Raw genomic sequence first — 14,259 nt, forward strand, 5'->3', positions numbered from 1 at the left:
CCATCCAGGCTGGTGCACTGGGACAGGACCTCAGGAGAGTTAGAAGTGAGCAAGTAATGCTTCACAGGCATCACAACTAAGTTCTACCTAAAGCCAGACAACTATGTATACTACATGAGAGTAAGCTGTTATGGTATCTGCCCACTGCAGGACACCATTCGAGATATGGTTCTTGGTAAAGGACACAGGAGCATTTGCAGGTTGAATTTTTTGGTTTTTAGTCAGCTCACTTTTCTAGTTCTAATTGCTCATTAACTGCAGTAGCACAAGATATTTGAGAAATAGCTCAACTTGCACTGAAGGTAAACATTTAGTGTACAGACTGTCCCACAACAAGGTCCTCTCTGCTGGCTTACTCATTTCTTAATGGCTATGTGTAGAAAACCAAAGTCCAGGCACTCAATAAACAATACTTTCTCATCAATTTTCTCAGCTATTAGGAAATTGAAACGAGGAGTCAGGGACTAAAAGGCAAAGAGGTTGAACTATCAAATCAAAATAGTCACTCCAACACAGGTTTCAGGCATGTCGATGGAACAAATTAATGGAATTGCTGAATTGCCCCGTATTGTATAATACCTGTTCATCAGCCACCCAGTGGCTCATGTGGGTACATATTTGTTCCATCTAAAGAAATGCATCCTTGTCTTGCAAGGAACTGTGTTCACTTGTCTCTTACCAGACATCAGAAGAGGTGTGGCTGACACAGCACGCAGCATTTGAATTATCTAAAAATCTCACTATTTTTTCTATCCTCCATCAGCCAAATCTTGGGAGAGAACCTCGAGAAATAAAATAGGTCAGGGAACTTTATGCCAATAAATAGCATCACAGCCCAAAAGGAGAGTCAAGGATTTTCCCAATTCACTGAGAAATCCTTCATATCCTGAAGAACATTTTTCTTATGAATTTCAGATGGTCAGGTTACCTTTGCTGAGGAAACATCACGAGATCAAGAAACAGAGCAAAAGGTCTGATTCACATGAGAGGTTTCCTCAACTGTTATTTTTCCACTTGTCAGAGGCATCTGTACGGAGTCAAGCACCAAAGTATTTAAGTTCTAAATGGAAGTGGAAAAGCACAGTAGTTCTGGTCAGCTCAAAGGTCTGTCTAAGCTAGTACCACATTTCCAGCAACATCCAACAGGAAATGCTCAGGGTCAGAGAAATGAACTCTCCCTTGCCCACAACCCCAGAAATCCACAGGTTAGGGGCTTTCTGAGCTTTTTTTGACCACAGCTGTTAACTTTGCAATTCATGGTCCCAAACAGACTCATCTAGTGTGAACTATCTTCTGAAACCAATTGCCTGTTTGGTCCTACATTACAACTCCCAGCAGCAGTTTTGTTAACCTCACTGTATGTTGTATGAAAACATACTTCCCTGTTTAAAACTGCTAGACGCTTCTATCTAGTCCTCCCTGTTCCCATACAATGAGAAATAACCCTTCCCAATTCAGTTTCTCCCTGCTTCTGCCTCTCTAAAAGCAAATTTTTAGACCTTCTAAAGCAAATTTTTATGATTTTCACAGGAGTCTGCAATGGATCCAGCTGCTTGCCATTGCTGTCACAGCAAACTCCTTGTCATCACTTCCTAATTCCTTCACTTTCAATCCCATCCTATTTTTCTGGCTCCTATTTTCCTTCTTACAATAACCTCCAGTCTCACAGCTTAGAGTAGATATATAGGAAGATAGATACCAGATCTCTGTTTGGTTCAACCCCCTCCCTGCCTATATATGTGTGGAGACTCTCCTCACATCAAAGCTTGCATCTTGCAGCAGTGCTGAATATCTTTAAATTTCTGAGTGTCTGCTGTGAGCACAGATAGGCTGAGAGCAGCACACCCTAGGAACCCTGGAGGAAGTCAAGACAGAAGCTTCAACCCTGAAGTACAGGACTGCTCACCTGGTATCATCACCAGCGGCATGTGTCTACAAAAACCTGTAGGTGACCAGTGTGCTGGAACTTTCAAGACTATGATAAGTTTCCTCAGAAAATCCACAAGGACAAATTCTGAATAAAAAAATGTGTATTTTTCAAGTATATGTAGTAATTTTATTTCCGTAAGTATAGATACCAACCAAGTCATTCATTTTTGTGAGCAAGTAATTTGAACAAAAATATTCTGTGGACCAGTCAGAAGTGGCTCTTTTTCTCAGGTGTTATATAGAAAGCAACTTCCGCCATCCCCAAAAGCTATAATTTTGGGGGGGGTTGCTGCTTTTTCTCTTTAGAAGATGAAAATTTAAATATGCATATTGTCACTATAAGGCTTAAGTTTAAATATGTTCTAAAACCAAGTCTTGCTCCAGGTCAGCCATTCAGTGTCCTTTGTAAGCAAATCATCGATGAGGCTATATATCCATGCCTTCAATCCACGGCTTTCACGCTTTCTTCATTGCTTTGCCAACCACCTGCTGACAGCTTGGGTCTACAGAACTTCAGTTATTGTTTTGGGACAGACTTTTTCCTCTTTTTCAGCAAAATGGAGGCCAAGGCCCATACAAGTGAATGAGTATTTTTCAGATGACAGAGCGCTCTGTGGACCAATGAAAAACAGACAGAGAATTATGAAACCCCAGTCTAGACTGAAGGAAAACAGACCTCTCTTTCACCAGTATTTGAAGTTCACCTTGTAACTGAACCTTGCTGAAGTGATGTCTTCAAGTCTTCACCCCCTATGGGCACACACTAGGACCGTGAGGCTCTCAACTCAAGCAAGAAGAGCAAGCATGTGTGATGGGATAGGCTAGTCTAAGCACAGTATCATCTGCCAAGCAAACAGTGAGGGGGAGACCCAGGCAGGCACAGACAAAGGGCCCGAGGAGACCACAGTGGTAAAGCATAGCATTATTTTGCTGCAGCTGTAGGCACCAAAAAACTACATGATGCCACTTCATTCCCCATCTGTGAAGCAGGGCAACCCTATCTCTCTACCTCACAGGGAACTGGTTGTGACAACAAACATACTGAAACATTGAACTAATGGAGACTTTTGAGTATCTTAAAAAGCATACAGACATCTCTACTATAGGACATGAGTTAAAACCTGTTTTTTCTTTTTAAGAACACTACTATTATAAAGGGAACCAGGAGGCTTGTTCTGCATCTGCGACGGCTTCCCTTCTTGTTTGCAAAGCAAAACCTTCAGGCTAAACTGGAGGAATATCCCTCATGTCAGCTGCTTTTCCATTGCTTCAGCCCCCCGTGGCTAAAGAAGATGGGTCTCACCGCTAAAGCATTAAAACACAGTATAGAGGGTAATATGAAGAGGAGAGGAAGAGGTTCTGACAAGCACTGTATTCAAGATCTGTCAAGGCATTATGTCTAAACATTTACAATTTTTCTAAGCCTCTTCTTTTAAAAACTGAAATTTTAAAGGTTTTTTTCCCTCATTTAAAACAAACTAAGAAATGTGAAACTAAAGTGTATTGAGATCCAGTTAAAACTACAACAGCAGAAAATAATTTTGAAGATAAATCTCAAGCATAATACTTAGTGCCAAAGCATTAAAGAAAGTTCTACCATTCAAACAAGTGAGGCCCACTCTTGTATACCTAGACTCCGAGCCTGCCAAAGAGCCAAGCCAGCTTTAACAGACAAAGAGAAAATATTTTCTTCTTTCAGCTTAGCCAATTAGTTCATTACAATGACTAGTTTACCTAATGTTGGAAAATGCTTCGGAGTCACAGAAACAGGAAGCTTGTTTTCTTCCTCCAGTCAACCAAAATGAAGGGTGAGGGAGCAAATAATAGTAGATGAACATGACAGAAAACAGTCAGTGTGATAAAAAAATAGTATTTCATGTGCTTAATAAAAAGCTTGTTATTTATTATGCAATATTACTTCAAAATGTATCAGATACTTCCATTTCATTTACGAAAATAAAACCTTTTTTTTTTTTTACAACTACTTTCAGTGCTCAGGGTTTTGATGTAGGAGACTGCACTTGTAAATACATTTCACTGCAAAGCCAAGTGTAGTCTATCATAAACAGCATGTAAAAGTAAAAAAAACCAACCAAACAAAAAACAATCATCCAGCAAAGAAATTAATTCATTATTTTCCAAAATAAAAACCTAACTAAATCTGTATGAGGCTATGCAGTTACTTAAATAGATATCTGTGGACATTGTACATATTAGCAGAAAGGAAAACTAAATTTAGACTAAAGGCCATATTTAGCTGCATATTAATACATTTTAATGGTTATCTAACACTGCGAATCACTCTCTCTTTAGGAAAAATAACTAAAAAGTACACATACAAAACAATATCAGAATTGATTTTGTATAGTCATTCCTCTGTTTGCCATTAAAAAAAAAAAACTTCAGTGTCAAAGCGTGATGCAAGGTCTGTACAAATGACAGTATTTCTTAGCAAGTGAGACACTTCAGTGTCTCAACACTTGGCCAGGCAGTGAAAGCAGCAACTCTTATGTCCACTGCTACAAGCTCCAGTTGGGACATCGTTTGTCACATATGTGAAAAGGAGTTAATGCTTTTTATACATTTCATGTGAGTGATAATGGGAACTGGGAGACCTTTGGAAAAGCTCAGGTAACCCACACTTGGCTCCCAGAAGCAAACAATGTCTTTTCCCCATAACCAGAAAACTTCTCTTTTTCAAATGCTGATCTGTAATTCCCATTCCACGTATTTCCTGAAGGGGCTTCCCTCTTTCATTTCAATCTGGGTAAATAAAGCAGCAAAGCCAATCTCTCGCTAGTAATCTCTAGTCCTAGCAATCCTGACTTCACAAGTCTCTGAGTCACAGACAAATTCTTCCTCAGGTCTCTTCCCATTAACAATTAACTAGTCCTTCTTGAAATCAAGACTGCTGGCACTGACTTAGGAAATAATTCAGAAGAGATGAGCACTTAACACCATCCTTCCAGGGTGCAAAATTTTTACATCGGAGCATCTGAATGCCTATACATCATCAGAGCAAGGCCATCTTGCCTGCAATCTGATTCCCAAAAGAAAAGAAGTCTCTGTTTCAGGAATGGCTTACCAAACAGAAAAAACAATCTTTCCCCTGAGAAAAGCTTTCCCCCCATACAGGCTGTTAATCTTAATATCATCCTCATATTCCTCTACCCTCTTTTTCAATCCATTTGTACTTTTAGCCTTCATACCATCCTGCAGCACTGAGTTCCCAAACTTAACACAGATGGAATAAGTACTTGTTTTAATCTTCCTGGCTAGTAATTTCATTGACTCCTCTAGTTTTGTACTATCAGAAATTGCTCTCCGTACTACACTGTTGTGCAATTTCAGAGATTTCTATTATACCTCCCTCAGCAGTCTCCAACCCAAAAAGTACTTGGCAATATAGCTTCTCTTCCTGCGGAAGTTTCCCCAGGCAACTTCACTACTCACTTCTGTGTCTTTTTCAGTGCCACTGCAAACCAGCCTAGTTGTCAGAAGAGCATGCCATCATCGGAACTGATACACAGCATAGATTCAAACTTCAATATACAGATAATTTCTAGTTTACTGCCTGCTGCTTTCCCACTATGGTTTTATTTGCCCATTTCACCCCAGATTGAAAACTGAATTCAGTAGTCTCTTGTATTCACTAACCAAACCATTTCCAAAAATATGAACCCAGATGCCAGACCAGTTCTGCGAGGTCTATCAGCAAACAGTACTGAACAGCTCAAAGAGACCTCACTGTATTTGTTAAGCAGAAAAGCCTTAAAGAGTATCTCACTCAAAACTACCAAGAAAAAAAAACCCAAACCCTGCCATTTCTACCTACTTCTCCAAGCCTGCAGCCACTTCCTGTCAACATGGTTCAGTTGGCTGTACTAATTGGCACTGCATACACTATCAATTCACTCTTCTTACTTTGAGGTTGTAATTTGTCCCTGTTGGGAGGTAATAAAAGCCAGCACATGGTCAGTCATGGATGGCTCTGGTGACTCAGCTGGTGTGAGGCAGTTTGTTAGGACACTATCGCCAGTGTATTTGAGCTCAGTGTTTACTGTGCAATGTGTGATACATATCCCAAGCTACATGCCATGAAATATTTTACAGCCCATAACCTTCTCCTGGAAGCTGCTCCCACAGTCTCCCCATTTGCTCAAGCCATAAGACAGTGACACAACCACTCCATCTGCCAACTGAGAAGTATCTTTTATACCCATCAGCACTTCTGTTCCTGCAACTTGGTGCGCTTCCTGGCACCCTTAGCAGCATCCTCATCCCTCTGTAAAAACAGCTCAGCCCTTCATTTCCTCATCCCCAAGGAGATGGCAGGTCTGTCACTGAGTTGGGCATCCATGGGCATCCATGCCAGGTGGGCATCCGGTACCTACATGTGCCTACACCAGGCTCCCCAACCCAGCACAGCGGTGCTCTAAACTGGAGGGAGCTGATCCTCTGGAGCTGGAATGATGCTGCTGGGACCATAGCCACCACAGTAGAAAGGCAGTGACACAGCTAACAACTGCCCAACAGCACTACCTCAATTGCTCTGCAGGCTTCAAGTTGCAACCAGCCTTGCAGTGGTGCCCACTGGAAAAATCCAAACAGCTTCTCACAGATGTGGCAAGGGAGGACCCATCTACTGAGGAATATTTTTTCTGATAGCCTCCAGTGAGACTCACCCCAGAATCTGAAGTTCCTCACACCCTACTACCTCGAACCTGGGCAGGTCTGACAATGCTTGACTTTGCTCATGTTTTAAAGCACATCACAGGTAGGAAGATGAGAACTAGCCATTTAAGTGGGAATATGGTGAAACAACAATCTCCAGTCCTAACCCACCAGAACTAAAAAGGATTGGTTGTCATGGTGGGAATCACAGTAGAGACCTCAAAGGAGCTCCCAGAAAGTGGGAAGGAGCTCCCCAGCATCACTGTAATGCTGGGTTCGCTTCATTTCACCTCCAAGAACATCAGCAGAGCTTTACAGTGCTCCATCAATGATGGAAAGTACTTTTATGTGAAATCCTTTATAAGAAAAAAAGGAGAAAGATGAAAGGAAAATGCAGTTCACAGATACAGAATGCCTTGTTGTAGCCCTACTAATTGGATAAATCTGTCTCTGAATTCTATCTATAGTAGTACTATCTCTGGCAGTTTTATTAGACATTTCATTTACCTGGTAGAACTCCAAGCTCCTAGATTTTCACAGAATCTTATACCAATGTAAAAAAACATTCCTAATTTCTGTTAATAGATGTTTTGGAGGTTCCCACTGAAGACATAATGAAAAAAATCACTTCACCTCTATTCAGCTGAAATTCAAACCATACGAAGAATTGCAACTTCTCCTGCATTTCATCAGTTTTAAGGATAATCCTGACTGGATGCCAATTGGTTTTCTCCAGATTAAACTCTCAAAACAAATAATTTACAATTTCTTGATCAGACTCTACTTGAGGTAGCTAGAAAAAGCCCAAAACAAAACCTACAAAAAAAACCCAAGCAAAAACCCCCAAGAAATCACTCGTTCCTACTTACAATCACATTTAAAGTTATTTTAAAATTAATCATACAAATTCGGGATTTCATATTAGCCAATTGTTAATAGTTTAACATGTGAGGTCCAGCTGTCACATTCAAAATTTTTTTTGTGGAGTTTTACTAACATTTGGCTCTTGCAGTTACACCCATGTGCAAACATTCCATAGAACACCAACACACACACTGCAGTGAGAATCTCTTTCATACCAATTTTCTCTCCAGTCTTAGGAAATACTGGAAACTAGGAAAGTATTTGCAAACTATAGAAGAACAACACAGAAGCAAAGACATTGCATGTGGTTTAACAAGGAATAACCTTTGGAAAATCATTTAGATGAAGAATCATTTATAGCTTTCCTTAATTGCTATACCCAGTTCACTTTGGAGCTCAGCAGCATTACAGAAGATGAGCAATACCATTATCAGTAAAAAGCTTAACTCTTTTCAAACTCCTTTATTTTGGTTGGAGTTTTCTGCATTTATTTTCCTTCCAGCAGTGCCATTTTTGTAAAAAAAAAGGTCTCTAATCTTGAGACCTGTATGCTACTAAAGAAGCAGATGAAGAGAGTAGCTCTCTTCTGTGCTTTAACAAAACACTGCCTGAAGACAACTCCACAACATTAGAACCAATATGGTCTAAATTTGGCTTGGGTTGTAGAGCTGAAAAATAACCCACACTTGCAGAAATCAATTGCCACAACTCCACTGTTAAAGGCACAGAAGTTTTGGTGGCCTGTCTGGTCTCTTTGCTCAGGTTGAACCTGAGCATGTACCTGGAACTTGGTTTGGCTTTTTCATGAATGCCTAGAGGAACATCCCACCCATGGGCTGTTCTAGGTGGCCTGCTTCCTTCAGGAGGCACGGGGACACCTTGCATCCTAAAAATAGTGTTCTTGTGACAATGCTAGCAGTTGATCATCATCCACTGTCTTTACCGGGGGTCCTCCCTTGTCAGATGCTGAAGCTGTATTTGATCTAATAGGAAGTGATGCCCTCCTACCACCAGGAAAGAATAACTCCTGGGACAACTGAGTATGCAGCCTCCTCTGCATTCAGCTTCAGGGAGCCCTGGGAAGGGCTGTGGTCAGGGCAAGGTGGTGGGGATAGCTCTAGCAGCCACATCTGGCTACCATCCCTTCCAGGTGCTCCTGCCCTGGACCAGGAACAGGATTGTGGTAGAACAGCTATGCCTGCAACATATGCCAGCCTCTCTGAAAGCCACCTTCAATGCAGGCTGCAGGCACAGAAATGCCAGCTTACCCATGTGTGGCTGATCCAAACATGAGGACACATAAGATCTTGCTCTCTCTGACTGCTCAGCAGAGGTAGGTGGTCCACACCAAAAAAGCCAACAGACAACCAACCACCACCACTCCCCTGCTCCCAAATGCTGTGTGAACTAAAAAGCCAGGAACAAATCAGATCACTCTATCATTGATTTCTCTAATAAACACAATTTGTTTCCATGCTGCATTACAAGTGCTAAGTCTTGCCACTGCCCTGCATAGGTAAGTTCATTATTATCTTGTGCTTGTTTCACAGATACATCCAAAGTGATCATTCTCAGAAGCCCTGGATTTTGAGTTGCTGGTTCTTTGGGGATGCCCTGCTCAAGGCAGTGAACTACAAATATTCCACAACAAGCACATGCAAAAAAACCCAAACGCAAATTATCCAATTTTTGGATTGTAGGTCAGAACTACATGACTGGCTAAAAACACAGGCTGCCTTAGGGAGAGCCCTTTGCCACAGTAAGCACTTTATTAGGAAAGCTTCAGTCAGAAGACTTCAGAAGACACATACTCAAGAACCCAGATAACTTTTCTAAAAGGCAGAAACGTCACTTATGTGTAGCTATACAAGATTTCATCTCCTGCTTATCATCATTTCTATCAGCAGAGCACCACTTAGCCACCTCCCTCCAAAAGACACTTTGGGATGCATGGTGCAATAAGCATATAAATTATCATTAAAGTATACTCTGTTTCATTGGGGCATTTCAGATTCAAGATGCTGTTTTAATGGGTTGCCTCTCAGGAAACCGCCCTCACCTGCAGTGACACATTGAATACTAAAGACTGGTGTTTAATTGGGGCAGTGATAGTAAAATTTTGCTTCAGAGGGATTCAATTTAGGTGGTGCCAAGAAATTAAGTGATTTATCAGGTGTTAAACAGTATGTACTTCTAAACTCTAGTTCTTCTACCATGCAATCCTACATCCACTGAACTTAATGAGTTTTGCCATTGACAGTACCAGAAGGATCCTCCTCCTAGTAAACATTAAGGCACATACTCTGCACTAACAGATACTCAGCCTTGGCTAAGGGTAACAGGAATCTGGCTGTGTGATGCTGAACAGTCCTTCATCATGGGAAGTCTTCAGTGGGAGAGGGCTCTTTGCAAAAACAGCATCAATGAAGTACTAGGAGACATAACCCATTAGCTAAAAATTAAGTAAATCTGGGGAAGCCAGCTAAGATTGAAAGCTCAGACACTGCTGATTGTTTGCCCTTTGGCTTTTCTGTTTTTCCTCTCTCTTATTTTAAACGATTACAAAGTACATCCTCCAATCCAAAATGAGCACCCATGAGACAAGTCCTGGAGCTGCAGGTTTACTGTGCTGACTCCTGCAGCCACCACATACAGGTCAACACAAGAGAAAGTGCCTATATCCCTCAGCGTGCATCCAGAAAAAAACCTCCACTGAAACCAGTTGTGAAATCTGAATCGCAGTAAGGCTCTGTGCCTTCACTGCTGCCCACAGAAAGCACTCTCACCTCAAACATCAGCCAGGTGGCACACAAGGGAGCCTGGGCTCAGAGAAGCCCTGGTCTGGGAGACCTGAAGCAGCTATCTCCCCCCATATCCCCAGTTTTAGTTTCCCCATGACTCCACACTTGTGCCAGCACAACTGTTTGTATGGTCACATGGTAAATCAAACAAAACAACTCATATCTATAAAAAGGAAAATAAACTGTGCTCTTTGGGACCCTTCCATTTACCTACTGAATTTTGAGTCTCTGCATGACACCACGGCTATATTCTCAAGGTATAATAATTTCAGGCAAAAAATAAGGAGATCCTGATAATTAAAAAGCTCCAGGTGAGGTTTTAAACAGAATTTACCATCAACTGGACCTTAACCACAAAAATCATCAACTGTGTCTAAACTCCTAATCCTGTCTCCTGTTGAGCTTTTCTCATGTAAGCCTTTGCAAAATGTTTACACTCTCCTAGTGCCTCAGTTCTCCCATCTGTGGGAGGAGAGGTGAGGCCGAAAGGATCACTTGCCAATACTGTAATGAGTGCCAACATTGTGGTAGTGTTTACAATAATATAATCAGTTAACTACTACGGCTCAGGATCAGAGGAACAGGTTTGCTACCAACACAGATATTCCAACAACTGGGGAAAAAAAGTGCCTGAATATGACAACCATACCAAACACCCCTTCCCAACCCACCACAGAGTCAAAGCTTCAGACCCTCTCGGACTGGAGACCAACACAACCCCAAAGCCTACCAATTCATGCAGAGAGTATACTGATGCCCTAAGCTACAGCAAACACTTCATTCTCATCTCTGACCCCCAAGGTTTTATTTTTTAAACCCCAGTGATAACTTCTCTCTGCAGCTTTAGACTCTACACACACGCTTAACTTCCGTGCTACAACAGCACAGCGGGATTGCTTGCCATCCACCAGGCAAGCACACATCCAAGAGTTGGCAAGGTCTGGATATTAGCATTGTATTTTTCATTTCTCAGAGGAGGAGTCAGTAAGCAGCTGGGGTATAAGCAAAGCACTAGCCTTAACTCTTTGCTGAAGCTTTCCATGGTTCATCACCACAGGTATTATGGCATCTACTGTGTGCACCCTTGTCACACGCCCAAGGCGGAAGAGGAGAAAAAACCCAAACAGAAGAACAACAAAACAACACATTCACCAGCACCACTGCTTCCAGTTCACAGGCTCCTAATGAAACTTCCTGACACCCTTGTAGCACAATACTTGCCTACTTTTCAGAACAACACAGCAGCTTAGCAGCGAAGTTGGGGTACAGTGGGGACCTTGCTCCTCTGCCTCAACATCAAGCTCCATGCCACCAACCAGACTGGAACACTGAAAAAACTATCAGTTGTACTCATATAATCACACTACCAGTTAAACAGCTCCTCTTAAATCCAGCTGCTGAGTACAATCACCTCGAACGCTGCTTGGTTGAAAGAAGAGTCAAAAAAACAATGGTAGTTTGAAAAGCCGAAGTGAAAGTTACCCGGAATGGTTTGACTCGTGAAGAAAAGCTTTCATTTGAAGTTCACATTTTTGTCTGAAAAGTTGTACTTTCTGCATTTGAAGTCATCAAAATAACCACCAGAGAAGCCAGTAACAGCAGTTTCTGTCCTCTGACAAGATAACTGGAAGGGTCTGCATGGAAACTGCACATAAACTATACATTAAAAAATTAAAGTAAGTTCAGATCATAACGTTTAGAATTAGTCACTTAAAAAAAAAAATCAGTTTTCCAATGTCTGTCTAAATGTAATGAAAATTTGGCATTTATTCATTACAAGACTGAAGCAGAAGTCTGCTTGTATCTATCTTGCTCCTGCTAGGTAGCTGATTCCTTACAGTATGATTCTATAACGTACCTTACTGCGGCTAGGGAAGAACCAGCTTTACAGTTCCTAAAATCAACAGTAGAATTTCTCCTGACTTTCAGTAAGAGCAGAAGTAAGCCTTGTATTTTCAAAATGACACAGTATAAAAACAAGGAAATACAACTAATATGACACTACTTTTTCACGACATTAATTTGCGTTCTTCTGTCCAGAGAACACATCCTACCTTCCCATAGAGTTTACTAAAAAGAAAAAAAGACAAGCAGTAGTTATATTTCATGTTATATATATAGGAATTCAATGAGTCAGTTGCACACGTTTTGCCTGCATTAGCATTTCACCAATACTGTAACGCGCATACAATACCCCATTATCCAATTTGTCTGTCTGTGCTATGAAAAGTCAAACTAGACTCTAAGCCACGAGACTTCACGGGATACAGGCCTGACTGCATTTAACTCAGCAAGAGAAAATACACCCAGAAGCTTTCAAATTGTGTTCATACCGTATAGAACGCAAGACTCCCCCGAACACACACGGGACAAGCAAACAAAAGAACATCATGCTGAATAAGTGTTTATTCTAGGCTCTTCCCCTTAAGAGAGAGTCTGGAAATCACCTCTTCCTTCCAGAGTGGGAGAGACAACCACGAAAGATCTCTTACTCGGGCAGAATTAGTCAGGAGCAGAAGGTAGACTCCTGGCTTGCAATAAGGTAAAGTGTCTCCTAAATAAAACACAAAACTGAGGGGCAAGGGAGAGAGGAAACCACTGTTTCTAATGGGCTGCTAGATAGGAAGGGTCTGGACAAAAATGGAAACTCAATTTTGCTTCCACTGTCTCAGCTTCAGGCTACCTCCACTTTAAACAAGAAACTTCACGGGGTAACCTCCTTTTGAACAGGCCAAGGTATGGAGAAACACATTCCCCAGTCCCTGGTAGAGAGGGCCGGGCTGCGCAGTCCTAGCTCCCCTACCTGCCGGCCGGCAAGCAATGCCAGTAATTGCAGCGCCTAAAAATAAATCATACTAATGCGGATATTAAAAAAAAAAAAAAAAGAAAAAGAAAAAAAGAGAGCCCTACAACCACTGGTGGAAGCAGCAGCAGCTGCATCTCCCGGACGGCAGAAAACTTTCTACGAAGTTGCTGGCGGGAACGGCGGGGTAGCTGGCCCCGGGGGAGGCCGGGCCGTTCTCTGGGGCTCCCTTTAAAGCTCCCTGCCGTGAAGAACCACGCCACCACCAAACCCGGGTCGCGGCTGCCGTGTCCCCTGGGGCTGCGCAGGGCGCTGACAGCCGCCAGGAGCCCCGATCACCCGCCCGCGGCGGGAGCCAGCGCGGGGAGCGCCCCGCTCCGCGCTGCCGCACCCCGCGAACGCGGTGGGGGGCACGACCTCCCGGGACCGCACTTCGCGCGGCGTAAAACGGGAGAGAGGAAAACAGTTATTTTCATCAAAATAACCCTGGGCAAAATACAGCGAAATCCACTGCCCCGAGGCGCCGGCGGGCGCAACCCGCGCTGACAGGGGCCGGACAGAGGGACGGGGCTTTACCTTGATGCAACACGGAGCAGAAGCGTCGGACATCTCTCTCTGAGGGACTCTGCGGAGCCCGGCGGGGCAGGCGCAGACGGGCAGACGGGAAGTTCTCGGGCTTTCCCCACTTTACGCTCCTCTCCCGGCCCGGCGGCGCGGCCCCACCCGGCCCGTCCCCTCAAGGGGAAGTTACCGCCGGCAGCGCGGCCGGGGGCGGGCGCGGCGCTGCCGGGGCTGGGGGGGGGTCACCCCGCCGGTCCCCGGTGCCGGGTCCCCTCCTCGATCCGCCGCCGCCGCCGCCCCCCCCCGCACGCCGACGGCTCCGCGCGCGCCTGCCCTGCGCGCTCTCTGCCCGCGCGGCTCCGCGTGAGAGGCGATGCGCGCGCGCGGGCGCGGGGGAAGAGGGAGGGGGCGCGGAAGGTGGGGGAGGGCGCGGCCCCGATCCCCGCCGGTGTTTTCCTTCCTGGAAAAGAGAGAAACCGAAAGACGGCAGCGGGGGCCGGGCCGGGCCGGGCGTTACGCCCCGCCCCGCGCCACCGCTCATTGATCCGGAGTTTCGGGGCCGAAACTGACGTGGGTTCCCGGCACCCGCGCCGCCCCTTAAAGGGGCCGCGGCCGGCGGGAACGGCC

The 14,259-nt window shown here is 43.9% G+C and overlaps 1 protein-coding gene across 4 annotated transcripts in view; it reads right to left on the minus strand.

The window, feature by feature from the left end:
• ETV6 (ETS variant transcription factor 6) overlaps window positions 1-13,912 on the minus strand; it is a 129,944-nt gene extending 116,032 nt beyond the window's left edge. For 2 of the 4 annotated variants that reach the window (XM_032688568.1, XM_032688566.1), the window contains exon 1: window positions 13,648-13,906. Coding sequence is in view for 2 of the 4 variants with exons in the window: in XM_032688565.1 (XP_032544456.1) it covers window positions 13,648-13,680 (33 nt within the window). In the remaining 2 variants the exon portion in view is untranslated. Of the gene's footprint in view, window positions 1-13,647 lie in introns of all 4 variants that reach the window. The other 2 variants (XM_032688565.1, XM_032688564.1) reach the window with 2 other exon arrangements.
• Between the last annotated feature and the right edge of the window lie 347 nt (window positions 13,913-14,259).

Source organism: Chiroxiphia lanceolata, chromosome 5 (assembly GCF_009829145.1).
Source record: "Chiroxiphia lanceolata isolate bChiLan1 chromosome 5, bChiLan1.pri, whole genome shotgun sequence".
In the NCBI taxonomy this organism is placed as follows: Eukaryota; Metazoa; Chordata; class Aves; order Passeriformes; family Pipridae; genus Chiroxiphia; species Chiroxiphia lanceolata.